This window comes from Apiotrichum porosum, assembly GCF_003942205.1.
Source record: "Apiotrichum porosum strain DSM 27194 chromosome Unknown scaffold_3, whole genome shotgun sequence".
Lineage (NCBI taxonomy): Eukaryota > Fungi > Basidiomycota > Tremellomycetes > Trichosporonales > Trichosporonaceae > Apiotrichum > Apiotrichum porosum.
Window position 1 is genome coordinate 2,144,438 of NW_021167110.1, and position 24,630 is coordinate 2,169,067.

The 24,630-nt window shown below is 61.6% G+C and overlaps 8 protein-coding genes across 8 annotated transcripts; 3 read left to right on the top strand and 5 right to left on the bottom strand.

Annotated features, from left to right (window-relative positions):
• Positions 1-293: 293 nt before the first annotated feature.
• EHS24_006378 (uncharacterized protein) lies at positions 294-2,409 on the bottom strand (the record flags this gene model as incomplete). The annotated part of the gene is made up of 4 exons (XM_028621842.1): positions 294-1,242; positions 1,281-1,649; positions 1,708-2,084; positions 2,212-2,409. The coding sequence occupies 4 exons, from the start codon at positions 2,407-2,409 to the stop codon at positions 294-296; spliced, it is 1,893 nt and encodes a 630-aa protein (XP_028478294.1).
• A 620-nt stretch (positions 2,410-3,029) lies between these two features.
• Positions 3,030-3,745, bottom strand: EHS24_006379 (uncharacterized protein; the record flags this gene model as incomplete). Its single annotated transcript, XM_028621843.1, has 2 exons — positions 3,030-3,319; positions 3,430-3,745. The coding sequence occupies 2 exons, from the start codon at positions 3,743-3,745 to the stop codon at positions 3,030-3,032; spliced, it is 606 nt and encodes a 201-aa protein (XP_028478295.1).
• A 391-nt stretch (positions 3,746-4,136) lies between these two features.
• EHS24_006380 (uncharacterized protein) lies at positions 4,137-4,744 on the top strand (the record flags this gene model as incomplete). The annotated part of the gene is made up of 5 exons (XM_028621844.1): positions 4,137-4,170; positions 4,219-4,250; positions 4,299-4,316; positions 4,358-4,435; positions 4,514-4,744. The coding sequence occupies 5 exons, from the start codon at positions 4,137-4,139 to the stop codon at positions 4,742-4,744; spliced, it is 393 nt and encodes a 130-aa protein (XP_028478296.1).
• Positions 4,745-5,527: 783 nt separating this feature from the next.
• On the top strand, positions 5,528-7,022 carry EHS24_006381 (uncharacterized protein; the record flags this gene model as incomplete). The annotated part of the gene is made up of 4 exons (XM_028621845.1): positions 5,528-5,542; positions 5,592-5,634; positions 5,694-5,944; positions 6,003-7,022. 4 exons carry the CDS (start codon positions 5,528-5,530, stop codon positions 7,020-7,022), a joined length of 1,329 nt encoding a protein of 442 aa, XP_028478297.1.
• A 242-nt stretch (positions 7,023-7,264) lies between these two features.
• On the bottom strand, positions 7,265-8,642 carry EHS24_006382 (uncharacterized protein; the record flags this gene model as incomplete). The annotated part of the gene is made up of 2 exons (XM_028621846.1): positions 7,265-8,293; positions 8,499-8,642. The coding sequence occupies 2 exons, from the start codon at positions 8,640-8,642 to the stop codon at positions 7,265-7,267; spliced, it is 1,173 nt and encodes a 390-aa protein (XP_028478298.1).
• A 277-nt stretch (positions 8,643-8,919) lies between these two features.
• EHS24_006383 (uncharacterized protein) lies at positions 8,920-10,308 on the top strand (the record flags this gene model as incomplete). The annotated part of the gene is made up of 3 exons (XM_028621847.1): positions 8,920-9,059; positions 9,114-9,681; positions 9,742-10,308. 3 exons carry the CDS (start codon positions 8,920-8,922, stop codon positions 10,306-10,308), a joined length of 1,275 nt encoding a protein of 424 aa, XP_028478299.1.
• A 413-nt stretch (positions 10,309-10,721) lies between these two features.
• Positions 10,722-15,020, bottom strand: EHS24_006384 (uncharacterized protein; the record flags this gene model as incomplete). The annotated part of the gene is made up of 2 exons (XM_028621848.1): positions 10,722-12,988; positions 13,037-15,020. 2 exons carry the CDS (start codon positions 15,018-15,020, stop codon positions 10,722-10,724), a joined length of 4,251 nt encoding a protein of 1,416 aa, XP_028478300.1.
• Positions 15,021-19,174: 4,154 nt separating this feature from the next.
• Positions 19,175-22,998, bottom strand: PPS1 (tyrosine/serine/threonine protein phosphatase pps1; the record flags this gene model as incomplete). Its single annotated transcript, XM_028621849.1, has 3 exons — positions 19,175-19,207; positions 19,300-19,581; positions 19,720-22,998. The coding sequence occupies 3 exons, from the start codon at positions 22,996-22,998 to the stop codon at positions 19,175-19,177; spliced, it is 3,594 nt and encodes a 1,197-aa protein (XP_028478301.1).
• Positions 22,999-24,630: the final 1,632 nt, after the last annotated feature.

Here is a 24,630-nt window from a genome sequence, read left to right on the forward strand (position 1 = left end):
ACATGTGTGGCACGCTCCGTGAAGGTACAGGCTGCGCGTTTGCCTTCCTGTCGTCCGTTCATTGACGGACCGTCGGCTCGCTGACGTTCTTGTCGTTCTTGCCAGCAGAGAGGAAAGCAGAACGGGGCACAACGGCAGACAAGGGCACACGGGGAAGTGGTCGTTCAGCTGTGGCGGTGTCTGCCGATTGATGCCATTCTGCTACGTTTGGTGACCAAGGTCAAGATAACATCCTCAGGCATGCGCATTGCAGAGGCCAGGTAAAACACGTTCGTCCTATAACAAGACTAGATCTAAGCCTTGGGCTCGGCGGCCTCCTTGGCAACGGCAGCTTCGGCAGCCTTGACCGACGCCTCAAACATGGCCTTGAGGGCAGGAGCCTCCTCCTGGCCGACAGAGATACGGACGAGACCGGCCTCGACACCGTAGCCCGCAGCCCAGTCAAGCTCGTAGTAGTGGGCCAGAATGGCATAGGGCGAGGCGAGGGTGAACGACGTGCCAAGCGAAGGACCCTTGGCGCACGACAAGGTGTCGTAGAATGCGACAGACGCGGCCATCGAGGTGAACGTGACCGAGAAGAGACCGCCAAAGCCTCCCTTGCCGGTGGTGGGCTGGCGCTGGCAGGCGGCGTAAAGGTCGGGTGTCTCGTAGCGCGGGTAGTAGATACGCTTGATGGCCTTGCCCTCGGCTGGCGACGACTCATCCATGAGCGACCTGGAGTGGAGGTACTCGGTCACATCAAACGCGTTGTCGTTGACACGCTTGATGCGGCCACGGTAGTCGCGCGAGTTGCGCTCCATGTAGACGGCGTCCTCGGGGTAGTAGATGTCCTCGTAGTCGACGGTGATCGCCGCCTTGAGCTCGGTGTACTTTGGTCCGTTGGGGTTCAAGATAAGGGATCCGCCCATGACGTTGGAGTCGCCAGAGAAGATCTTGGTCAAGGACGATACGAGAATGTCCGCATAGGGCGTGACGTCGACGTTGATAAAGTTGCCAATAGTCTCGTCGATCACAATCACAAAGCCGTGCTTGTCGGCGAGCTTCCTCAGACGAGCGAGGTCCGAACAACGAAGCAAGGGGTTCGAAGGGAACTCGCAGAAGAGGGCAAGGACGGGCGCTGACTTGTCCTGGGTCTCGAGGTATGCCTCAAACTCGTCTAGCTCTGCGTTTGTGCCGTTGCCGTAAAAGGTACATCCTTCGCCCCACTTGTTCAGAATCTTGAGAGTGTCGGTGTAGGGGAATCTGAGGGTTAGCACACGGTCCTTACGAGCACCACCTACCCAAAGCAAACGCTGATTCCTTCTTTTCCTCCATGAAGAGTCCTTGAAAGTCGCGCAACCTTGTGTGCGTGCCAGATTGCGCTCATGCCGCCAGGGTAGAGGTAGACATTGTCCTCGGTAATACCACGGGCAATGTCACCTGCCTTGCCGTCCACAAACTCCTCGTCCGAGGGAAGGAGGCCACCGGCGATACGACGCTTGAGGGCCTGCTTGGCGAGCGGGGCGTTGAAAAGGGGGAGGTTGCGGCCGTAACGCTCTTCGAGGTACGTCGAGAGGTCGGTGGACGCGAGATCCTCGGGAGCGCTGATACCGGGGCCAGGGGTGGACGAGCCAGACGAGATGGCAGCAGCGGCGGACGAGGGGCCGGCGCTAGAACCGACGTGCGGGTGCGTCGCACGACCATAGTGACGGTTGCGCGAGTAGCCACGGCCGGCAGAGGGCTGGGCGTGCGGGGGTCGCGTTGTTCATGCCAGCGGGGGCCTCACCGAGGAAGGCGAGGGCACGCTCAGCCATGCGCGACGAGATACCGTCGCCGCTGTGCTGCCAGAACTGCTTGGCGGACGGGAAGTTGTCCTTGTTGAAAAGGAGGATCTGGAGCTCAATGCAGTCGATAGCAGTGACCGAGGTGCGGGCAGTCGGGAGCGAGTTGGCACCGGGGCAGATGACAAACTCGACGGTGCGCGAGGAGATCGACGGCGTCTGGGCAGCGAGGAAGTCGCGCGCCTCGGCAGCGATGCGGGGCGAGGGGAAGAGCATGCATGACTCGTCAGTCTGGCCAAACTTGGCAAGGCAGAGGGCCGCGAGCTGCATGTCAGTTATCATAGTCTCCATCCACTATCAGGATGCCAGGGTTAGCAGCGACCTCCCTTAAGAGACAGGCCGCTACCTCACATGGGACCCATCCTGTCTGTGTGTTGCTTGCGATACGCACCTTTTGGATGGAGCGGTGAATGAAGAAGCGAGGGTAGCCAGTCTCCATCTTCTCCACTACGCGCTTGTGGCCTTCCTCGTAGGCGATGTTGTCCTCCCAAAGGGGGAGGGAGACGGAGATGGCATGGCTGGTGAGAGCGGGGACCGACGAGCCGAGGGGGATCTGGCTGTACGGGGGGGACAGCGACTTGGCTGCCATTGTTGTTGGGAGAGAATAGAGTGTGTGTGAATATGTGTTTGTTGTTGGAGTGGTAGGAGACGTGTGAGAGATGTGTCGTGTGGTCGAGTGAGCCGATGGGTAGTCACGACTCGATCTTTTCGGAATCGTGTTGGCCTGGGCGTACGCCACCTGCGAAGCACAGAGCCGGCCGCCGGAACGATTGCCTATTAGCGGGAGATTACTTTTGCGGTCCACCCAGGCGGGGCACTTTATACTCCCGTTCATGAAAGCAAACAGTGCGCTTCAACAGTGTGGCGACGGCGACGACGACGACGAGGGATGCAGAGGTCCACCTGCAGCCTTGGACAAAGACGCTGCAGTCGCATGAGCCCGTTGTAGCAGTGTGGTGCAGTGAATGATGGGTGAAGGAAGATGACAAGACGGTGTGAGGGAAGGAAGACGACGAGGGAAGGCAGAGAAAAATGCCCAGCACGCAACACGCTGTATGTGTGCTACTAGACAAACGCAGCCTCGACAAGGCCATACGAGCCGCAGACGTCAGTGCAGTCACTGCACAGGTCGCCCCAGGCGCCCCAGGCTGCGCAACACCTATGCAGCTCCAACGCAATACGCCGCGCGCTCAATCAATGCATTACATCTCATACCAGCAGCCTGTCCTCGACAATCTCCTCCTCCTCTTCCTCGGGACCCATGGCGCCCACACGCTGCAGAACACGCTCAACGACAAACGGAAGGATACGCTCGCGTTCGCGGCGCTCGCGCTCCTGTCGACGCTTGGCCTCGGCGCGTAGCCTGGCCAGCTGGATCTCAAGCTGGGCGATCCGCTCGTTCGACTCCTCGAGCGACTTGGCGTTCGAGAGGTATGTGCGGGCCAGGGAGAGGGCAAGGAAGATGCCTGTCGACATGACAAAGATGGGGATCATGGCTGCTGCATAAGTGTGAGTCCTCTAGCAGGCTGGCGCAGGAAACCGGGGGCCGAGCTCGAACAGTCATGTCATAGTGTTCCTGTTGAGCTCAAAGAGGCCTTGGGGCACTCACCTGGAAAGATGTCACGGTACCAGACCGTGTATGCCGTCTCACGCTTGCCACTTCCACTGCTTCCCCCGCTCGAGCTGTGTCCGGTGTTGGGTCCCAGAGCGCCGCCCCGGGGGACGAGGGGCGAACCCGTTGCACTTTGGATGGGAGTACGGCCGAGGCTCGAGGACGCATGCAAGCTTCGTGCCCGGAGAGCAGTGGCGACAGACGACGACACACGGGTTGATGGCGGACCTTGGACAGAGAGACGGGCGAGGGCTGGTGACAATGTCGCGCGAGCGGCGACGACGCGCCCAAGTCCGAGAGGGCGAAGGGACATTGTGATTGATTTGCAAGTCACGAAGCTGATTCAAGCAGTGTAGTGTAGTGTGTCGTGGAGAGTATCGAGGACGTCTCTATCTTGTATTCTCGGAGCCGTTACCGAGGCTGGTCCAGCAGTCGTTGATATGGCGTTGTTGGCGTGAGCGTGGGTACGATGTGGTGGGATGAGAGCATCGGCGTCGAGCAGTCCGACCACCCGGACGATCTGTTGAGCGCATGAGCGCGGAACCAAAATGTCTGGAAACGTCATGGCCGTCTCCGAGCAGTCCGACACAGGCAACGAACCGCGGAACGAGGGAGAGGGGGGCAGGCAGCTCTCTCTTTCTTTCACAAACTCGATGCTTCGTTCTCTTTCTGCTCTTCGTCCTCTTGCACGTTCCTTCTCCACAATGTCGTCCCCTTACACCGTCGTCAACACCAAGAGTATGTAGCTGAGCCGTATGCGCATCCGGCATGCAGCTGACTCGTCAGGCGCCCCCGCCGCTATCGGCCCCTACGTCCAGGTGAGTGTCTTTACGCGCGGTGGGCAAGCAACATAACTGACATCACAGGCTGTCAAGCACAATGGCGTACGTTGAGCCCAAGTAGACAACCGGCTCACTGACAACAGATCATCTACGCTTCGGGCGCCATCCCCCTTGACCCCGAGACCATGACCGTCGTCGAGGGCGGCATCAAGGAGCAGACTGTGAGTTGTCTGGCTTTTGCTCGTCCCTCTTCACGCTGGTTGCAATACCTCCCTCTGTGCTCATGCTAACATGACCAGGCCCGTGTCATCAAGAACATTGAGGGTGTGCTCGCCGCCTCGGGCGCCACCAAGGCCTCGATCCTCAAGACCACCTGCTTCCTCAAGGACATGAACGACTTTGTCGCCTTCAACGAGGTCTACTCGGCCTTCTTTGGCGAGACCAAGCCCGCCCGCTCGTGTGTCGAGGTCGCCCGTCTCCCCAAGGATGTCCTTGTTGAGGTCGAGTTCATCGCCGCTGAGGTGCTCTAAAATGCTTGACATAGCTAGATGGATCGCGTCGACGCGTCACTCGTCCGTGTTTTCTACTAAACGCCCCGCCTCCTGACACCCTCAAGCACTGTCTTCATTCCCAAGAACGCGTTCTCAGCAATCTTTTCTTTCCTCTTGCACCATTGCACTGTTGCTCGTCACGCCTTGCGCTCCAGCGCTCACGGCGCTCCTGCGTTTGGTGGGCGACCAGCTCACCCAAAGGGTCTGACTGGATACGACGTCGTTACGTAAACTCGGCCGAGATCATTCCCCCACACTGTTTTCCTTAATCGAGAACTGAGAGACACCCCCCAGCTGCAGGTCAGCTGAGGGAAGCAGCGTCAGAGACGAGGAGCTTCGAGACGTGAGAAGAAAACATGCCGGCCCAGCGGAGCAGCAGAGAGAAGGCTTTATTGGTCTACGGCACATGTTTGGGTTTCTGAGCACACAGGAGCGACACGGGAAATGACCGGCCTCCACTTTGGATGTCGGGATTTCAATGATCAATGTCAAGCACCGAGCCGGTGAAGCTGCACGAGCACAAGAGGTTGGGGTATGCGCAACTATCCGCGCGACGTCGACGAGTCAGTCACTGCATGCAGACTAATGTGCCACTTGCTTCACCATTTGGTGTGCCGTCGGCCATCAATGTGCAGCCAGTCGTGAGTGACCGTGCTCTTTGATCCCGAGCTTTTGCGTCAGGAACCTGACGCGTGTTGATGATCACGTCCACTTGGTACCCACTCATCGATCACACCTCGACACCTCGACACTGTGACACCCATGACACAGGTCTCCGTGAGCCCTCCATCACTTTGTTTTCGTAATCGCATCATAATGTGTATAGTATGACTGTGATGAGGATGACGGCATCCGAGGCGTCACAGGAGGTATGTACAGACGCTGCTGTGCCGTGTCAGAAACAAAGCGCGCGCTGACGCTTTGCTAGCCCTGCGCTTCCTGGCCAAGTGGCAGCCCACATGTACCTCCCTTAGTATACGTGGTCCTTTCAACGACGATGGCGTGGTATGTCTCTTTGAATGCCTGGCCGCGGACGACGCCCCGTATGGGCCCCAGGAAGTAACCGCGATCACGTTGAATTCGGCGTCTATGACTGACCGCGGGCTGCGGTCGGTCCTGCGGTACTGCGCTGCCAACAAGAACGTCACTCGTGTGGACCTTCGCCATAACGATATTACAGTAAGTGGGGCGTTTGCGGCAGGGCTATTTGTCCAATGGAGAGCTAACATGGAGGCAGTTGGAGGATGAAGAGATTGCGACACTGCTCAATGGGTCCAATGTGGATCACTTGGTCTTGGGAATGAACTGGCTGGACAGCCGGGGCACCAGTGTCTTCTTCAACGCTCTCGATGCTCCAAGCCTTACTTGCCTCTTCATGGACCACTGTTGCCTGGCAGGCGACGTTGTTCCTGCCGTTGCGGACTTTGTCGCCGCGCCACGGACAAATGGCCTGGTCGACTTGGTGCTGCGTCGCAACGCCGATTTTGACGTTGCACAGTGCACTTGCATCCTGGACGCCATTGAGGGCGCAAACTACACTCTACTCTCCGTTACTGCCGTGTTACCGGACGATGTTCCGGTTTTTCTGCGGCGCCGCGCCGAAGACTTGGAGACTCGGAACAACCTGCACCACACTCGACTGATTCGGGCAACGCTCAAAGGGCTTGTTGCAGCTCGCATCATCCTCCATGGGCGCCAGCCAATCGCCGAGGATGGGGACATGGAGGACACGGGCACAGACACGGACAGTTCACGTCGACGCCGGCGCCGCGGCTCTAGAACGCCATCGCCCGTGTATGTGCGCAACACGTATCGCTGGGCGCTCCATCGCGATCAAGCGGGCAGTGCGGCATCTCAATCTCAGCAACCAGAAGCAGAAGACCCCAGCAGACAGCAAGAGACCATCGTCCCGGGCACTGAACGACAACAGGCTTCGCCACCCCGCCCATTTCCGCTGCTCCGACTGCCCCGCGAAATCCAGCTGTTAATCGCGCGCTACTGCACCGAGGACGAGACTGCGCTGAGTGAATCCCAGTGGAGAAGGGTCATCCGCCATGCCAGCGACCCCGATAGCCTGTCTCGGAAGGCGAGGGATTGGGCGGCTTGGTGTCATCGGGTCAAAGCGCGTGTGCCGATGGAGAAACGCCTGGTGCGTGAATTTCTTTGGACCCAAATGAAGGAGTTGGGGTGTTTCAGCTGGGAGTGGAACGAAGGCCGCGCACCACCACTGCCTACAGCGGTAGCTGCCTCGGTATGACTCTGACTGCATGACTGTTGCCGTAGACGTCAATGTATTGGTAGTAACTGTGTCTAGGGCGGTGTTCGCGTCAGTATCGTCTAGGTCAATGGGAGGATAAGTTGACGCAGCAAACAAGAATAATCTGGGATCCATCTACTAATTTTATCACATCCGTGCACTAGATCGTGGCCTAGGGGTGGTGGTGGTGAGAGACTGTAATGACGAGAGACACAACCTACACGCGGCACCTGACGAGACGCTTACTTGCGCTGGCCGGGGAAGACCATGGTCGGGGGCAGCGAGGTGACGGGGGGCAGCAGGGCGGCGGCGGCCGAGCGGGCGTTCTGCTGGAGGAGCTGGTCCATGATGACGATGGCGGCCATGGTCTCGACGATGGGGACGGCGCGCGGGACGACGCAGGGGTCATGGCGACCGCGGGTGGCGAGGGTGCCGGCCTTGCCGTCGTACGTGGCGGTCTGCTGCTCCTGGCTGATAGTCGCGGGGGGCTTGAAGGCAACGCGGAAGTAGATGTCCTCGCCGTTGGTGATGCCGCCCTGGATACCGCCCGACCAGTTGGTAGTGGTACGCAGGCGGTTGTCGCCGTTCTCGGGGTCGGCGACGAAGGGGTCGTTGTGCTTGGAGCCGGGGAAGGTGGTGCCGCGGAAGCCCGAGCCGACCTCAAAGCCCTTGGTGGAAGGGATCGAGAGCATGGCGTGGGCGAGGACAGCCTCGAGCTTGTCAAAGCAAGGCTCGCCGAGACCCAGGGGGCAGTTGCGGATCACGCAGGTGACGGTACCGCCGAGCGAGTCGTTGCGGGCCTTGGCGTCGCGGATAGTCTGCTCCATCTTCTTCGAAGTCTCGGGGTGGGGGCAACGGGTGATCTCCTTGTCGACCTCCTCGCGGGTCACGTTCTTGACCAGGTCAAGGTACTCCTTGCCGAGGACCTCGTCCTCCTCCTGGGTGAAGGGGAGGGCGACAGGGCCAACCGAGCCGACAAACGCGACAATCTCGACACCGTAAGCCTCCTTGAGGTACTTTTCAGCAATGGCACCGGCGGCGACACGGCCAATGGTCTCACGGGCCGAGGCGCGGCCACCACCCGACGAGGCCTTGACGCCGTACTTGGCGAGGTAGGTGTAGTCGGCGTGCGAGGGACGGGGGTAGAGGTCGGTCTCGGTGTAGTCGTGGGGACGCTGGTCCTTGTTCTGGACAACCATGCCAATCGGGGTGCCGAGGGTGACACCGTGCTCAGTACCCGACTGGACGCGGACAGTGTCGAACTCGGAGCGCTATTGTTCGGTCAGCAGCCGAAATGCGCAGTCTGTGTCTCCTCTTCAATCGAGGAGACTGCAGGTAAAGCTAAAGCATAGCAGAGGGGATAATAGCTGGAGCCAATGTAGCCATTGACGACGGTAGTTCCCATCCCCCAGCTCCTTCTTGCTCGCTGCGCTTGCTAGCCGGCGGCACTCACAGGAGTGGTAATGTCGGACTGACCAGGCCTCCTGCGGGAGAGCTGGACCTGAATGTCCTCCTCGGTAAGGGTGAGTCCGGGGGCACGCCGTCGACGATGCAGCCGACCGACTTGCAGTGGCTCTCGCCGTACGTGTGCACCCTGAAGAGCTTGCCGAAGGACGACATGGTAGGTGTTGTTTTGGGGGGGGAGATGGAGATGGAGGTGATGGAAAGGAAAAGTTCGGACCGAGGAACAGGCCACAGCACATCGCTCCCCACTTTCGACTCGACCGATCGTAGCAGCGGCGGACAACAGAAGGGGGCTGACCGGAATCAAATTTGGCCACGTGGGTGCAAGCTGAGATCGAGATCTGTCTTTCAGACCTCACTTGCCGCAAACCGAATTGCAGCAGCGAGACCATTTGTTGACAAAACACACATCAACAGCTGCCACCAGCTACCAATGTCGTTCCGGAACAAGCGGCAGCGCAACGACGACGACAAGGCGCCAGAGGGCTCTGCCCAGGTCCTCCCCGTCGCCCAGATTGCCGACGACTTTGACGGCGAGCCCATGGACGGCGCGACGTACCTCGCGTTGGCACAGTACGTTGTTGCCACTTGTCCCTCCTTCCCCATGTCGCTGACCATGCCGCACAGCCGCGCAAACGCCAAGCTGCCGTTCCAGAAACGCGTCGACGTCCCGACCCCGGCCGAGCCCACGACGGCGGTACCCGTCGCTTCGACCTCGACCTCGGCATCTGCGTCCGCCTCGTCCTCTCGCCACCCTGCCCTGCCGCAGGAATCATGGCCTGTGATCTTTGCAGCGCACTTTGGGGGATACCGCGCCAACATGGCCTTGCGGTGGCCGCCTAAACCGCGTCTGCCTTATCCGGCCGAGTACCCGCCGCTGCCCAAGCCACGCGACCGTGCCGGTTGGCTGGGGTTCATCGACGGCCACGAGATGCCTGGCGCGGCGGCAGACGAGGAGGAGCAGTGGAATGAGGCTGCCGAGGAGGCAGGGGAAGGGGAAGGGGAAGGGGAAGGGGAAGGGGAGTGGAACGAGGAAGACGCCATGAACGGGGAGGAAGACGCCATGAACGAGGAAGACGCAACGAACAGCGCCGAAATGGACATGGACGACGAAGAGGCGTGGGTGCGTGCCGGCGCACCGCCGGCCCATGTCCCGCGCGAGCCGCTCGTCTCGGTCCTCCAGGCCCTCACGACTGTACGTGTCAACTTTACGCCATGCTTGATTACCCACCCGCTGACACGTGCTCTCCCACAGTTTGACATCCTCGCGATCCTCAAGCACCTCACAAAGGACATGACGCTGTCAGTCTCCGCCGACGCGGCCGACCCACTACCCGCCCACCGCGCGCGGTGGATCTTCGCCCTCCTCGCCATCCTCGAACCCACGCTCGAGCGCGACGACCTCGTGCGCCTGCGCGACCTCGCGCGCGCCGCGTCGGCAGCGGGCGAGGCGTACTGGCGCGCCGCGTGCTCCAGCTCCAGCTCGAGCACCTCCACCTCGAACGCACTGCAAGTGACGCCGGTGTATCCGGGCTTTTACGGCTCGCAAGCGCCCCCGACGGTCCTGGGCGAGGTGGGCGTGGACCACGCGCAGACGGCCCAGTGGGCGCTGGGCGCGCGGTGGAAGCGCAGGCGCGACGAACGGCCGCGGTCCGAGCCGACACCCAGGCCCGAGAGCGTCGAGGCTGGCCATGAGGGGACCGGTGTGGATGAGGCGCTGGCGCGCTGCTGGGTCGTCAAGCATGCTGTGGCGGCTGGGTGGGCGCAGTGGGATTTACTCGACGACTTTGAGAGGGCGTTCAAGAGGCTGCCGAGGCCGTGAAGGCGGGGTGCGACATGGAATGTACAATGTAGATTACCGCATGGCATGAGTTTTTTTGTGGCAAACCGAGCGATCCAGAGCGGCAGCTGCCACTCGTGTTAGGAACTCTATGCTCCCGTGGTCCACCTTTCGCTGCCCCCACTCTAGCTGAGACCTATGCATACTCTGGTGCTCTAAAATACCTGTAGCGCTACTGATGGGACAACAATGACGTGCGGAATCCGATGCGAATGTGATGCCAAAAACGGGGGTGAGGGGGAGAGGGTTGCGTGAGGGTGGGGGTGGTGGGGGGGGGGGAATAACGACAGTGTACGGTAGGTAGGGAAGTTTCACAGCGAGGCCGCCTCGCGGTGCTGTGGAGTGTCCATATATGTACTTTAAGGGGAAATGGCCTGCTCCTCGCTACACTCGCACTAAGCGTCCGCTCTCAGACGCGTGCGGAGCAGCGTGAGCAGCCAGTTGGCGTCATAGTCGGCGACACCGGGACGCGTCATGACGATGGCGTCTGGGGCGGCCGCCTCGTCGCGGAACGTGCTCTTGGCCAGAGACGAGCGGCGCGGGGGTTGGCGGTCGCGCGAGGAGAAGAGCGGGGGCGGGAACGACTGGCCGCCCGTGACGGCGGTAGGGGACGCGTTGGCGCTGGCCCCGGCCCAGGCCCCGGCGTACGGGTCGCGGGGAGGGAAGGTATAGTTGGAAAACGACGACGCCGCCTCAACGACGGTGGGGCCGGCAGTGGGCGCAGCGGGGGGTACCTCGAACTGGACCTTGCTCGGACGACGGGCGTAGTTGTAGCGGTTTGGGTCGGCGGCCGAGCTCGTGATCGAGAGTCCTGGCGAGAGGGCCGGGGACGACGCGCCCGGCGTGGTGCGCTGGGGGTTTGCTGCCGACTCGGCGGCGCGTGTGATGGCGCTGATCTTGGATGCCATGACACAGTCGTGTTGAGCGCGGAACAGCTTGAAGGGGAGCCACTTGTCGGCAAACGTGTTGACGGCAACGTCGTAGTTTGCGTAAAACACAATCACGTGCGGTGGGACCCAGCCAGGGACACCCTTGCGCGGCGGCGACGCGGGCGTGAGCGGCACCAGGACCGGGTGCAGCGTCAGGCGCGGCAGAATGTAGGCCATGTCGTCGTGCGAGAGCAACTCGTCGAGCATGGGAACCACGGCGCGCTCCAAAGCCGAGAGAAGGCGACCCACACGGGGACCGCCGACGCGAATGGCCTCGGGCGCCATGTTGCGGACAATGACCGACAGCAGGTCCATGCCCTCGAGCCAGGTAACAGCCTCGCCAATCTCCTCGAGGGTTCCGGCCAGCGAGTCGGTGACGTTGACAGGGAGGCCCGGAAGCGTTGAAAAGGTGCACACTTCGCGCATCGGGAGCTGCGACCGGCTCTTTTGGTTGAGCAGGATACGCAGCCCGTCAAACGGCGTTGCCTGGACCACGACCACGCCCGCATAGAGCGTGTTGGGGCGGAGCGACATGCGCATCGTCGAGTCGCAGAACCCGCGCATGTCCTCGAGAAGAGGCATGACGTGGTCATACGGCGTCGACAGCGTCTTGTGGAGAGAGGTAGCGACCGACGTCGTGTCGGCAAAGATAAAGTGGCGCGAAAGAAGGTCGGAGCGCTCCTGCTCCGAGGTGACGCGGCGCACGAGGAAGATGAGTTGGCCCTTGGAGACTGTGTCCTTGCCGTTACGAAGACGCACCCAGCCAGTGGTGAGGATCTGGTCGTAGAGTACACCAAGACGGCCAATGCCCTCGTTCTGACCGGTAAGACGGACGGAAAGCTGCGTGGCGCAAATGGCAAACTTTTCAAGGAAGCGCGCGACGTTGAGGCGAGTGTTGCCCGCCACCATACTGGACGCGAGCGAATCTGCGGCCGTGACGGTCGATCCGCGGTGCTGGAGGTGCGGCACGTCGGATTGCTGCTGCTGCTGGTCCTGCTCCTGCTCTGGAAGCGGCGCCTCCTCGACAGGGATGGTGGGCGAAATGTCCGTCAACGACGAAAAGGGGTTCATGGCCGACCAGAACGGGTTGCGCCACGACCATGACATCTTGACGGCCTGGACGAATGCCTCGTTGGCAGTGGTGAGGTCGACGGCAAGAGCCGAGCTCTCGGTCGACGACGCGCCGTCGTGGATGGACCTGGACCGCTTCTTGCTCTTGACAGGCTGGTCGGCAGTGGTGAGGGACGCAATGTCACACATGGGCAAAAGGCCGTCAATGGCACTGACGAGCATGCGGTCATGCTCATCAAGCAGCACGGAAGCGACGACAACGCGACGGCGACGGGCACGTTCCTTGCGGTCGCGCATAGAGTTGATCATGATGAACGCAATGACGCCGAGGCACGCCACGAACGCGAGGGCCGCCACGAGACCTGTGATGGCTCGTTTTGTTCCGCTAATGGCACTGGACGAATTGGGCTTTTTGCCGACACGCCAGCCGTAGATGGTTCCCTTCATGGCCGTGTAGTGCATGCCGCAAACGGCTCCGGCGAGAATGATGGCGACAACGGTCTTGGACGTCCACGAGTGCTTGAGTTTTGGGCGGAGCATGATGAACATGATGTAAAGTGCAATGATGACGGCTCCCGAGGCGATAATCACAGAGCCCACAACGTAGCTGACACGGTAGGCAGTGTACGGGATGTCGTTGATCGAGACTTGGCCAATGTAGTCTGCACATTGTCAGTTTAACGGTAGAGGCAATCACCCGTGCAACTTACGCATCGCGGCCACACCCCATCCAGCAAACATGCCCGTGAGGCAAATCTTGATCACACCACCCCACGTGACAATGTCCAGACCAAAGAAACGCTGGGTGCGCTCCCAGGTGGTGAGCGGCGTGCCAGCCTGGATCTTGTCGCGCAACCTCTTGCGCCAGCCGCGCTTCTTCTCGGCCACGTATTCGTGGTCCTCTTCGTACAGCACGTGGTGCGACAGACTGCTCTGCTCGGCCATCTCGTCCTGTCCCATGGGCATACCGCCGTTGGCATGGCCGTTTTGCTCCTTTGAGTCGTCCGAGTTGCGCTGGACGGCGAGCTCGACGTCGTGTTCGTGCTCTGGCAAGCTCTGGATACGTGCCAGAGTCTGGGCGACGCGAGGAGGGGGAGGGGGCTGGAGAACTGGGAGAGACGCCCGGCGCGGGAACGGCGCCGGTGGCGGGGCACGCAGGAGCGGCACGGTGCCGTCGTTGTGGTTGTTCCAACCTCCTGGAGGAATGCCGTCGGGCAAGGGAGGCGGCACTTCGGTCTTGCGGGGGATCAAGTTGGTGGTGGAGCTAGTGTCGATGGGGGAGCGAGGGGGGAACTGGTAGTCGGGGCTGAAGACCTGGTGGGGAGGGGTAGGAGGGCGGAGGTTCTGCGGCTCGGCGGCAACGTCACGCACAGCGCCACCGGTGGGGTAGTATGCAGCGAGTGGCGACGTTGGGAGGCTGCTCATGATCGCGGGCATGCCACCGTCGGAGCTGTTTGGCGACTGCAAGGCATCCGACGTGGGCGACCCGACACGCAGGTGCCGCCTGTCAATCTCCTCGCGGACGGCCCCGCGGCCAAAGCGAAAGTCGAGCTCGCCGAGGTCCTTGTCGTATTTAACCATCTGGTCCTCGTTGTCAAAGTCGCCGTTCATGTACGGCATGGTGCTCTGCTGCTGAGCTTTCGGTGTGGCCAGGAAAATGTCCTTCCAGCTACGCGGTGCCTCTTTGGTGGCGGCCATCTTTGGGTTGTCCATGAGCGACCAGCTGGCGACCATGCCTGCCTGCTGGAAGATGGTGCCGACATTGGTGCTCCTGTGGGCCGCGCGCTTCTGGGCCTTCCAGCGAGAATAGTCGTTGCGTGCGTCCTGTCGCTCACGCCGGCCGCGGCATGGCCAGTACCAGTTCCGCCATCGAATGTCGGTGCCCATGACGAAAAAGGCAAACGTCATGGCAAGACACGACGCCACGAGAGAAAGGACCGTATAGGCGGCTGAATACGTGAGGGCAAGGGTCTCTTCCAGGTCCGGGTGGTGGAGTGTGAGACTCTGGTTGCCCACAAAGTGCATGGCAAAGGTGGAGACTGCGCCAAAGCAGATACCAGCGAACGCGAGAAGAATGAGGTTGGACGCGCCGCGGTTGGAAGTACGTCGGATGAGAAGTTCGAGGGTGCACATGGACCCCACAAAGGAAATCAGATATGACAAGACGACAAAGCCCGCGTTGACGGATTGCTCGAGCTCGACAACATCGTCCGGTACGCGGTAGTACCCGTGGTCTGTACGGCGAGCAATGTCGAGCTGGGTCCACGCAGCAGCGTTGCCGCCTGTTTCTCGTCGAGAAATCGAGACGGCAGCTCGTGCAGTGTCCTGGAGAATGTTGAGACCTGCAAGCAGCGCCGTCTCGGCTATTCGTGTTGTCCAGCTGCTAGCACTACGGTAGCCCGTGGTGCTTGGTGGGTCGGAATAAGGAAAGGGAGCAGAAATGGGAGTGTCGGTCGGAAGGGAATGTGGATCGTAGCCTGTACGGTGTCCACGGGCACGATGAGGAGGAGGTACGGGGGACGCGGCCGCGAGATAGGGCGCGGTGAGAACGAGGACAAACGCGATCACTCGTGCGTTGCGACGCAGTGCTCGACGGTACCGGCGGGCCGGAGGCGGCGGCGGCGGCGGCGGAGGGGACTGTCCGAGCCGCAAGCGCGACGACGACGCGACTGGCGTGTCGTTGGAGGCGACCATCGCTGTCGTTGCGGGGCTAGGACTGTCAGCACCGAGCCGGGCAAGGTGTTGCCATGGACGAGGCTGGGGGAGGATGGACGGAGGGGTGAGGTGGTGTTTATATGGGGGGGGGGGGGGGGTTGGAGGAATGCAAGAAGCGAGAAATGGTAAGGGAGTGGTGTGGTGTGTGTGCGTGTGGAGATGCAGGCTGCCGTGACGATGAAGAGCGACCGGCGCGCGCGCGCGTGTGGGACAACGAGATACAGCAGATGGTTGTGGCGGCACACGTTTGGATTGAAATGAAATGGGGGGCAGGCGAGTGGGTGCTACTCACGAGGAGGAGGAAAGGGTCCGTGCCCCGCAAGAGACAGAGGGAGGTGTCCGCCAGAGCCTGTCTGGCAGCGATGGATGGGCGGAGGGAGAGTGTGAGGAGTTGAATGGGGGCGACGAGGAATGGAATGGGGATAGCTGGACGATGTGGACGATGTGGACGATGTGGACGATGGTAGAGAATGGAGGTTGCCTGGCCGGTGTGGCCGGTGGAGAAGGAACAAGGACCGACGATGGAGAGAGACGGGACATGGAGATCGAGCAGAGACACAAGCCGCGCGCGAGCTGGCGGTGGGCGTGGGCAGGCGGGCGCGCGGGCGGGGGAGCACGCGCGGGACAGAGGCGAGAGGGGATGAGGGACACAGGCGGACGGCCCGAGGGCGTGGAGGTGTGTGTTCAGGGAAATCAGGGTTTGCCAAAAAATGATCGAGCCGGACGGGGAAGACGCGGAGGGAAGGAGGGAAGGAGGGAAGGCAGGGGAAGGCGCTTCTAATTGTCGGCGTGCGCGCCGCCGCTGCTTGCCATGGTGTTCTCCTTTTTTCTATTGTATTGTATTGGGGGGGAACAGAAACATCCCGAGATCCGACACACCAAAACCGTCGTCGTCGGTCGCGTCTAGGAAGCGAGAAATGCATTAGCGAACGCAGTCAAAAATGGTTGCGGGCGGGCGGGCGGGCGGGCAGGCAGGCAGGCAGGCAGGGCAGACCGCGCGCGGCTTGGAACCGAATGGGACACACCAAATGTTCCAGCCCAAAGGTGTGTTACCAGAAACGACAAAGTGCACTGTCCGCGCGCGATCGAAAACAAATGTATGTCGCAAAGAAGCCTTTCTCACACACATGTTATACAGATCTCCGCACTTTATTGAGCTGCTGCTGCTTCTGCTGCTGCTACGGAGCTAGGGTGCGAAGCACACCGACTGGGGTCGCACATGGCACATCGCTGGCCTGTGCGTATCGAGTTGGGGGCAACCAAGCGATAGCGGCTGGCGTGGACGAGATGTGACTCTCTGCACAACATACACCGACGGTAATGTCAACTGCCGCCTGAACCTTGTGGCGCGTTGTCACTTTGTGACTTTTGCGGGGCAATATAACTTTGGCACATTGCCCTCACAAGCAACTAGCCACAGGTGGTGTCGAGGCACGCTCCGTTTTCGATCAAGTTGGGACGACCACGAGGCCGGCGAGGTGCATGTGGCTGTAGCCGTCGTCGTCCAGGTGGCCAGGGTGATGCACGACGAATAAGGGGGTAATGGGTGGCACGGGCTGCAACAAAGATGGGATCGACGGACGGACGCGAAGCAACAACAACGCAGTGGCCACATGTCGCCTAACGAGCGGGCGTGCGCACCAGCTGGTAGGCGGGTCAACCGCTCTCGTTTAGGGCTAGCTCCATGACGCTTAGACCTTTGTGACGGGTGTACGGCAACCATGACGCGAACAGTTAGCCGACACGAAACGTCACGATCGTGACGGACCGTCTGCCACAAAAGGTGTAGGCCGCCTCTCAAAAGTGTGGTGTTGGGGTCTTCCCCGGCCTTGGTCGCGACATGCCTGACGCGACCAGGCGGCACAGAACATGGCCTTTCACGGTATGTGGCACCCACGCAGCACGCAGCGACTGCCTCGCTGCCGTCCGCATGTTTGACCCAGGGAGAGGTCCGACAGAGCGAGTATGAGCTGCCGTCGGCCTCCTTCTACCGATCTGCCACAGCGTGAGCCACGTTGACCACGCTCCTTGGATCCTGGCTGGGCTTCTCCCACGTCCCAGCAGGCTGCAGGCAGCAAAAGGGCCGCGCGACAGCGGAGGGTTGCGATCAGCATTTACGCCGGAACGCAATCGTCTCCTGCGATATCCCACATTCCAATCCTTTGCCTCCTGAGCGCCTGAGCATTCCTGGGTAATGGTTCCACGTACCGATATAGACATTTACCTACTGCATGTGTCCGGCCTGACTCTGCTGGCGACTACGGTGCTCGATACAACAGGCTCACCACTTGTTATACCTTTTTGTACCCTCCGACTAGCCCAGAGGCCAGAGGTACAGAAGGTAAGGTACTGTCGAGCCGGACGCCCGGCGCCACCGTTTGCCTGTGAGGGAGGACATGTCGGCGGACGCCGCACGGCCACAACACTCAATTTGACTGCAGGGTGTGTAGGCGGCAGGCGTCGGCGCCTCAGACGCTAGTGGCCCCCAAGGTGTTGGCCAGCAGCAGAAACACCGTGTGCGCGCTCACGATCTGTAAACGTGGACAATGGTTGCACAGGCGCACAGGTGGAAGCGACAGCCTCTTCGCCACCACCACCACCACGCACAACGTCACCATGCACATACATATGCACATGTGCGGGCCATGCAGTCTCTCCCCCACCCACATGCACTCAGTCACTTGGAGTACGCGCTCCCCTCCCTCAGGGTCACCCCGATCGACATTACTCTTCAACACACACACACACACACACACGCCCCGATCGCAAGGCACGTCTCTCTGCCTCTCTCGCTCTGAGCCATCTGATCCCAGGGCAGCGGCCTGAAAAGGGTCCATTCTAAACCCTAACAGGGCTCGAAGGGAACGCACGATTCCCAAACATCGCCGCTTACTGCAGCTTTCGTGCGGGGGGGGTGACGACAGGCCGCCTGTAACCCGGTCCGGGGTTCGAATCTTGACACTGCCGGTGCGACTTGCACGAGGCGGTGGAGATTTGCGCCGGCCACCACGCACGCGTGGTTGGGATCAGCGGCTGAAAAAGATTGCCCCCCTGGAGCCGAGCCGCTGCCTCGTTTGTGGTACGTCGAAGAGCGCAGAGCAGAAGCGGAGGGCCGGGAGGGAGACATGAAACGTGCCGTAACTTTGGTCTTGCGGGTCTTGCATTCTTGCGATTAGGATTTAGATTTTGGACACAATTGGACTTGACTTGTAAATCAACCACGCGCTTGCTCCCCACTCGTGCACTCGTGCACTCGTGCACACGCGCCACTGCCCACTCGGTTCCTCTGCCCGCCGCGGTCTCGGTCCCTCATTCGGTCTGTTCCTCGGCACTCTCGGTGCGGCGAGACGCGGCTGCACGGCTGTTTCGCCTGTCGACCTGGTGGATTTGGACCCGCGCCGTCGTCGTCTGCTTCTCCCGTGGGCCGTGGGCCGTGTGGGCCGTGGGCCGGTGTATAGTACAGTATGTAAATGGAAAGCGTGCGTAGTTGGGGGGGGTAGTAACCACCCCGCGGATGTGGCATCGCCGAGTCAAAAGCTCTATTGCTAGATCTCTGGATCTTGGGATCTGGACAGTCGCATCTCAAAATGTAGTCCCTCTCCCTCTCCCTCCCCATCCCCTCGCAGAGATGTACAGGCAGTGTGCAGTGGTTCCATTACATGCCTACTACAACGCAAACCATGCGGACGAATACGAGAGGGAACAGACAGAGAAGAAGAAGACAAATCGGGAAACACGCGCGTGATAGTGGTTGCTGGGTTGACTGGACTTCGCGTGCCGGGTGGGGCTGGCGCGGGCACTGCGCGGTTGGCACCGTGAGTTGGCGGGCGGGTGGGTGGGTGGGTGGGCTTTCGGACGAGACGGGACTCTTTGGAACAAAACGAAACTTGGGAGGCAGAGGCGCGAGAGTGCTTGTTTGTACAACAATTCAAAAATGGGGGCCATGACAGAGCCATGAGGGCAGCAATGACGAGGTTGGAGTTTGCGAGGTAATCCACTGGTTTCCGGTGGTTCCCCCCGACACAAGGTCTTCCTTGCTAATATGCGTGGGCAGTGATCGTGGAGGAAACGCGAGAGGTCCTGGGGTTACAACTTGACGGGGTTGGTCGGGGCCCCTTGCTTCAGAGCACAGCTCAGTTGCAGAGGAACCTGCGGTTCAGGCAGTGCTGAGGGAGTTGTCAGCGGGGAACCACCACAATCGTCGCGCGCGCGTCCTGGCGTCCTGGCCGTGACAGCACGAGGCACACTTTTCACTCACCACATCGCGACAGAACGTCGGCCACGAATACAAGATGCGCCGCACGGGCGTTTCCTGGTCCAGGAGCGCCAGCGCCGTGGGGTCACGCACGCCCTGGAGCTGGGCTTCGCGGCGGCGGCGCTCGCGCTGCTCGGCTTCGGCGCGCGCCAGCTCGACCTCCCAGCCAAACAGCTCGTGGAAGAAACGCAGGTTGGGCTGGATGAGGACGTTGAGGCGCCGCGCACGGGTGACGAGGTACGCGTCCATCAGGCCCATGTGGCGGTACTTCATGAGATATGCCATCTGGGGGGAAGCAAAGTGTCAGCCGGGGGGTTACGGTACGGTATTATGGCGGCACAGGCACAGCGGCCCGGTGCCACGGTGCGGTGCAGCACCGGCTTCCTGCTCGCCGAGACAATGGAGACAGATGAAAACACTCACGACAATGCTTGCGCTGCGCGACACGCCCACACGGCAGTGCACGAGCACACTGCCACCTGAAGCTCTGGCCTGCTCCATCCACTCACACGCGCGCGCGATGACAGGCCGGAGGGGGTCGTTGCCGTCGTCGCGGACGTCGGCGAGGTCCAGGACTTGGATGTGGCCCATGCGGGCGGCAGCGGCGAGCGTGTTTCCGCCGACATACCCGTGCATGGGGTCGTGCTCGTTGGGTCCGTCCAGCAGACTCTCGCCGACCGAGACAACATGCGTAATGTTCAGTGCCTTGAGCATGGTCGCGTTGCCGGCGTGCTCGAGGTTGCCGAGATAGAGGAACGGCAGGATACGGCTTGGGAACCCGTCAAAGCGCTTGTCCTCGAACCAGACGCGTGCGTCTTGGGACATTTGGCTGCCGCCACGGCCCTCGTCGACGAGGATACGGCGCGCAGCGTCAATGGCCCGCGAACCGCGTTCTGGCTGTTCGCGCAACGGCTTCTCCTCAACCGCGCCGCGCATAAAGCCCCAGGGCTTCCAGCGGGAAGCAGGGGATGCCGGGGCCGATGGGGGCGACGACTGGCCAGCGTGCATGGTCTTGATGGCGCGGTCGCGACGGTCCTGTGCAAGGCGCGCTTCGATGCGGTGCAGGAGCGGCTTGTCGGTCGGGTACAGGAAGAAGGAACGCTTGGCCTCGAGCTGGAGGTAGAGGTATGCCTCGGGTAAAGTGAGGCCGAGCGAGGCCATGATGTACGAGAGCACAACAATGGACGACTCGGTGTAGCCGTCCTGGCAGTGGAGCAGGACGGTGCGCTTGATACCGGTCTTGTCGCGGCCCTCGATGATCTTGCGAAGGAAGGTGACGAGCTCGATGACCTTGTCGGTCATGGTCGCCAGGTTGCGCATGTGACCCGTGATGGTTCGGCACGAGCCAGCACACTCAACAGCGACGTAGTGGTGCTCGGCAGCATGCTGCTGCGCATAGAGGTGCGTCTCATCGGGCGACGTGCCAAAGTCTCCCGAGCGCTGCTCTGTCGCTGGCGTCGGGACGCTGGACGGCGATAGCAGATTCCGGAGAGCCAACGTGGCCGGCGACGCAGACCACGAGGAGGCGGGCTCGGACTGGGACCGCACACGGTCCAGCGAGAGGAGGGAGCGGTATGCCACGACCAAGGTGACGTCGGTGGGCATGTCCGAGACCTCTGAAGCCTTGACGCACAGGTCAAACGGGATGCGGGCGCCTGCACCGTCATCGGCGCCTCCGGGAACGTCCGTGTCGTTGCCAACCCAGAACCCTTCAACAACCTCTGTGGCACGCGTCATGGCGCGCGACTCGTACGCCTCGCGTTCAAACAGGTCCACAAGACGCGAGTTGGACGTCTGCGATCCCTCTGAATCAATGTTGACAAGCGAAGGGCAGAAGCGTTCGACCTTGGAGAAGGGCTCCACGAGGACCCACACGCCATACTTGACAGGACGGTCGAGGCCCTCGCCCTCGCCACGGCCGACGAGGTGCTGGTACAGCTCGGTCATGCGCTGCTGGTACAGTTCTTCCTGAGCAACCGCGATCGCCTCGGCAATCTCGAGCACACCGGGACTGACGCCGTTGCGGGAATAGACGATAATGTCGGACACGGTAGCGTACTTTATCTGTTGGATGTGGAGGTTGCGCAGGTTGATCTGGTTGGGGAGGCGGGCAGCGCGGAACCGGCCCTTTGGCCTCTCGTTGCCCATGTTGGGCGAACGAGCATAGCTGGGTCGGCGACCAGGCATGGGGAGCATGGGCAGCTCAAACACGTCCTGTGCGTGGACGGCGTTCATGAGGATACACGACGGCCCAGGTTCGTCTTCGGACACGTAGCTGTCAGAGTCCGAGTCGCTGCCAGTGTCGGTGATGGCCTCGGGGACGGGGACGCTGGTGGTGCCGACACGCTTCGACTCGCAAGGGTGCATCTGGACGTCGGCGTCCGAGCCTTCCTCGTCGTCGACCTCGTGGACAGCGACCGAGCCGTCGAGATGCTTGATGGTCGAGGGAGGGGTTTCGGGGGCGAGCGACTCGGCCGTGGTGGTCGGGCTCGTGGCAGTGGTCGCGTCGGTGCCGGCAGACGCACCGCTCTGGTACGAACCCGACGACGACGACGCAGTGTCGTCACGGGTGTCGCGTGGGACATCGAGGTTGACGGGTTGGACATGGGTGTGCGGGGGCAGCTCCTGGCGGCCGTTCATCGCGACGGGGCTCATACCTGTCGTTGGCGAGGTCGCGAGCGGGGCATGGTCCATGGGATGCGGCGGGGCAAGCACGACGGTGAGACCCCGGTAGGGAGGAGCCTCGAAGGGAGGGCCATAGCCAAAGAATGCGCCCATCTCGCGCCCCTTGGCCCCGTCGTCACTGATGCCGTGAAACCAAGGGAAGACGACTTGGGACGGAGTGTCAAGCATCGAGTGACGCTCAATGAGCGTGGGCAGCTCCTCCATGCCCACCAGACGGACACCAGGACGGACCTCTGGGCGCTCGTCCTCGAGACCCCACTTTGGCATACCCCAGACGGCACTGTCGTCAGAGGTCGGGACACCCAGTTCAGGGACGGGTACTTCGACCTCGTCAATGTCCATGCGGTCGTCGACCTCGACCTCGTCCTCGGCATCCTCGTCGATCCCAAGCTCGATTTGAGCTTGTGGAGGAACCTGGGCCCCATCGACTCCGAGTAAGGGACTCGAAACTGGGGAAACTTCGGCGCTCGAGGGAAGGTCGAGGGGCGGGGCGAGAGCATGTGTGGGCGGGACACCGGCCAAAGGGTGGGGTTTGCGCGGGGTGGTTTCGCGGGCCTGGCGCTCGTCCGACGGAGGGGTATTGTTGGCCGAGCTGGCTGCCGCTGCATTGGCAGCGTTGGCCGCATTGGCAGCGTTGGCAGCGTTGGCAGCGTTGGTGACGGCCGCAGCCAAGATGTCATGCGAGTGGTGGTGGTGATGACTGAGCACGGCCTCGGACGAGCGGCAGCGCTCCATGCCCACCGCAGCCATGCCGGGCAGGGGCATGAGGTGGGTTGTGTTGACTGGAGTGGGAGGAGCAGAGATGGTGTGCAACGCCTGTGACAGGTGGGTCAAGTGTGCCGCCGTCACCGCAGCTGAGGCGGGGAGGGGCGGCGTTGCTGGGCGCGAATGTATGCGGGCGCTGGCGGGCGGTGTCGGGCTCCCGCCGCGCTCGCTACGTCCTGCTCCGGGGGTTGAGCTGCGCGACACGGCGTACCGCGCAGTCGACGCTTGGGGCAGCGGCAAGACCAGCGACATGGTGTGGTGGGTTGCTGCAAGTAAGGCCCGCTAGGTGGTGCGCGGGCGGAAAAGGTGGGCGAGAGTAACAACAGGTGAGGGTAGGTGCGTGTGGGGAGGGGGAGTGATAGGGATGGCGTGGGGGTGTGGGCGTAGATTGATATGGGGATGCGTTATGCAGAGTGTGAGGTACTAGCGAGAGAGAGAGTCGGATGCAGTGTGGATTTGCGAGGTTGCGTGTGGTTGACGACTCGGTGGGATATAGATGAGAGCGGTCGTGTGAGGGTGGATGTGTGTGGGTGGTGGTTGGCCTGGGTGGGTGGGGTGTGGGATCGGCGCAGGTAGGGAACGACGGTGGTGTGTGGGGGGATGGGCCAGGAGGATAATGGACGACCAGGCCTGTGCGGTTGAGGGACGTCCTCTTCACGATCCTCACCGAATGGAGGATGCTTGGGGGAGGCGTTCGTGGGGCGTGCAGCGGCGTCCGGGGCTGCAGAAGGGCAAAGGGACGGACTACAAGGGCAAGAGAGAGCAGAGGGTGGTTGGATTGCTGCTGCAAGACGGTCGGGGTTGGGCGACGCTAGTGTGCGTTTGTCAGACTCGCTCGGGATTGCGCGATTGCTGGCGGCGATGTCTCAGGGGGTACACCAAGCACAGTGGCCAGCGAGCAATGGCGACTGTGGCTGGGATACGCGGTAGCGGTGAGAGGAGACGAGGTGATGCTGACAGAGACACATGCACACCCACCGCTCACTGACCAGACACACCGACAACAGACCCCCCCCCCCCCCCCCCCCCCAGCTGCATTGTCTGTTGTCCGCCGCCTGCATGCCGCTGTTCGGCCCCGCTTGCTTGCTCGCAGCGCACACACTGCAGCCCTCTCCCGTGCAAGGTCCTCGATTGGTCCCAGATGACGGGGGTGTGGTGCAGCAGCATATGGGACACCAAATGGCCCAGACCAAGGCCCCGGCTCTCTCTCTCTCCCCCCCACCCACCCAGTGAGACCCAAAAGGGAGGGACGGAGGAGCTTTGCGGCCCCGGCTCTTGTTCTTTCCTTTTGCTTTTGCTCGTTTGCTGATTCCTTAAAATGCCCTGGACTGTATCCTGCAAGTGCCCCGCGGGGCCTTCATGATCTCACATCTCCCCCACACCCATCTCGTTGCTTGAAGCGAGCGATCCAGATGAGCCTGACCACACAAGTTGGAAAAAGGCGGCAACTTCCCTTGCCCCCGCGGTGCTGCTGCCACTTTGAGTGAGCCCACCTGCTGTCTGTCGGTCTCCCCGCTCCTCGGCCACACTTTCCGACGGCCCAACGGGCACAACAGCCCAGGTGCCCGCAGGAACAGTGCGGGAACCTCGGCGTCCTGGTACAGGTCACATGAGCACTCGCCAGCACTTGCCATCCAATCACAGCGAGCGCGCACAAAGGCCACAGCATCGGACTCTTGGCTACGACGCCTTGTCCCACTTCCTCGGCCCGGCGGGCAATGACGTCGACCAAACCCACAGTCCAATGCTGTCATTCTGGGCCATTCTCTCTCTGGTCGGGCAAGCGGGTGTGGGCAAAAGGTGCGGTACGTTCCTGACCTTGCTGCCTCTTGGGTCGGTCCTCTCCTGAACCACAGACGCGTCAGACCGTGTGGCGCGTCCATG